The sequence below is a fragment of the Lolium rigidum genome, chromosome 2, assembly GCF_022539505.1.
Source record: "Lolium rigidum isolate FL_2022 chromosome 2, APGP_CSIRO_Lrig_0.1, whole genome shotgun sequence".
In the NCBI taxonomy this organism is placed as follows: Eukaryota; Viridiplantae; Streptophyta; class Magnoliopsida; order Poales; family Poaceae; genus Lolium; species Lolium rigidum.
The window spans coordinates 95,659,098-95,661,282 of record NC_061509.1 but is presented as its reverse complement, the minus strand read 5'-3'; the positions used below and the strand labels follow the sequence as shown (position 1 = coordinate 95,661,282).

Here is a 2,185-nt window from a genome sequence, read left to right as displayed (position 1 = left end):
TGCAACTACCTCCCCACTTGACGAAGTACTGGACGTTGTAGAGGTACCCTCGCCGGTGGGCGTACGGCGTATCGGGCTCCGGTATCTCGCCCATCCTCCCGCCCTGCGGGTCGATGTCGATCGAGCCGCCCTGATCGTCGACGATCTTGTCGAGCAGTACGGCTAGACCGGCCGTCGGAATTGGCGATGTCAGGTAGTCCAATTTGACCTTGTAGTACTCTTTGGGTTGGAGCGTTCTGTCAAGAAACACTTCTGCAGGTTGGCCGTTGGTGTAGCCGTAGAAGTAGAGCATGGACTGAATCCAGTTCATCTCTCTGCAGTCGCTCGGCTTGATTCCTAGCTCAGGCAGATGGTTGTTCAATTGTGAGATCATGCCGCTGCAATTTCCGAGAAAGAGTGACTTGAACACCACCAACGGCCGCCTCTCGCCGTCGTCGTCGACCTTGGGCTCCATGGCCGCCTTGACGAAGAGATCGTCCGGGAGGGCGTGTGCCACGAGCTGCCATCTGGTCAGAAGACGGAGCATCGCTTGTTTGTCCTCCCCTCCTCGCCGAACAAGCCGGCGGACGGTGAAGGCGGAAACGACGCTCGGGACGGGGACCAGCCTCACGGTCCAAGAAACGACGATACCGAAGCTGCCACCGCCGCCGCCCCTGATCGCCCAGAAGAGGTCCTCCCCCATGGCCTCCCGGTCCAGCAGCCTCCCCTCCGCGTCCACCACCTCGGCGTCCACGACGTTGTCGGCGGCGAGGCCGTGCCTGCGCATCATCGGGCCGAACCCGCCCCCGCTGAGGTGCCCGCCGACGCAGACCGTGGGACAGATCCCTGCGGGGAAGCCGAGCGCCCCGTCGCTCCCTTCCGCCACCGCGTAGTAGAGCTCCCCGAGCGTGACCGCAGGCTCGGCGCGCGCTTCACGGCGCGCCGCGTCGACCCGCACCGCCCGGAGCGCGGCGACGTCGATGACGGCGAACGGGCGACCTCCGCTGGGACGGAGCGCGCGGTAGGAGAGGCCCTCGTAGTCGTGGCCGCCGCTGCGGGCGCGGACCGTGAGGCCGTGGGCCTTGCAGCAGGCCACGGACGCCTGCACCTCGGGGACGGTCCTGGGCGTGACGAGCAGCGACGGCCTCGGCGTCCGCGGCGAGGCGAAGCGGAGGTTCTGGATGGTGGAGGCGAGGAGGGGTTCGTAGGAGGCTTCCGCCGGCGCGTGGACGAGCTCGGACGGGTCGTCGGTGCCCGGCGACAGGCGGGAGATGCAGAGCAGGAAGCTCTCGCGGAGGCCTTCTTCTTCTTCTTGGAGCTCATGCCGCTGCGGGGACGAAGGCGGGACAAGGAGGAGCAGGACGAGGAGGAGCAGGACGAGGAGGAGGTGAGAAAGGCGGCGTGTGCATGGCTGCATCGTCTTCGATTCTCCCGCGGCCGGCCACCTTGTGCTCTGGCCAAGCAACTTTTTTATAACTGGTGCTCCGGCTATGCACTGATTAGCAGGAGGATCAAGATAAGCTCGATTGGAGTCTTGGTGATTGGAGTGGAGAAAACGGTGAAGATTAGCTCGATTCGAGATGTTTCCAACTTGACCTGCGGCGCGCTTTCACGTCACTACTTTGAAAATTAGAGTATGGAAAAGGTTTACTAATCTTTACTATTAAATCTGGATTGGACTGGTACGTCGTACGTCGTCTCCTTCCCGCAACGTAAAAAACGGCTGAAAAAACTTGTCCCTCGTCCAGCAACGTGAAAAAAACCAGGGACGAGAAAAACAGAAACCTTCTGCACGACAGCAGGCACGACCCGCTCCTGGCGAACTATCCTGAGAAGAGCACGCACGCGTTATTTCTCCGCCGCCGCGGGCCTCGATCCGGCGAGGGACCAACCAGCCCGGCCGATGCGTTTTCTCGTGCGGCGCAGTGCCCAGGCAATTGGCTTCCTTGACGGCCTCCTGACGGCCGCCGCTCGCAGCCTTGGTGCTCTCGCGCTGGTGCACTGAGGGCACATCACGCGTTCGCCGGTGCTCGACGCGTTTTGCGATGGCAGCAGGTCTATGTGGGGCTGCGTCGCGGCGAGGGCAGCATGTCTGGCGGCGCCGCGCCTTCATGCCAGCGCGTACCTGAGATTACGGGCCGCGCAAGATGAGCTGACTGCCCTGGTAATCGTTAATGATGTTGATACCAGTGAGAGGGACCTGGTG

General features: G+C 62.7%; 1 protein-coding gene across 1 annotated transcript; it reads right to left on the bottom strand.

Annotated features, from left to right (window-relative positions):
• Positions 1-11: 11 nt before the first annotated feature.
• Positions 12-1,345, bottom strand: LOC124686942 (berberine bridge enzyme-like Cyn d 4; the record flags this gene model as incomplete). The annotated part of the gene is given in 1 exon segment (XM_047220814.1): positions 12-1,345. A coding segment is annotated over 1 exon segment (1,334 nt), but the record flags the coding sequence as incomplete, so codon positions are not given.
• Between the last annotated feature and the right edge of the window lie 840 nt (positions 1,346-2,185).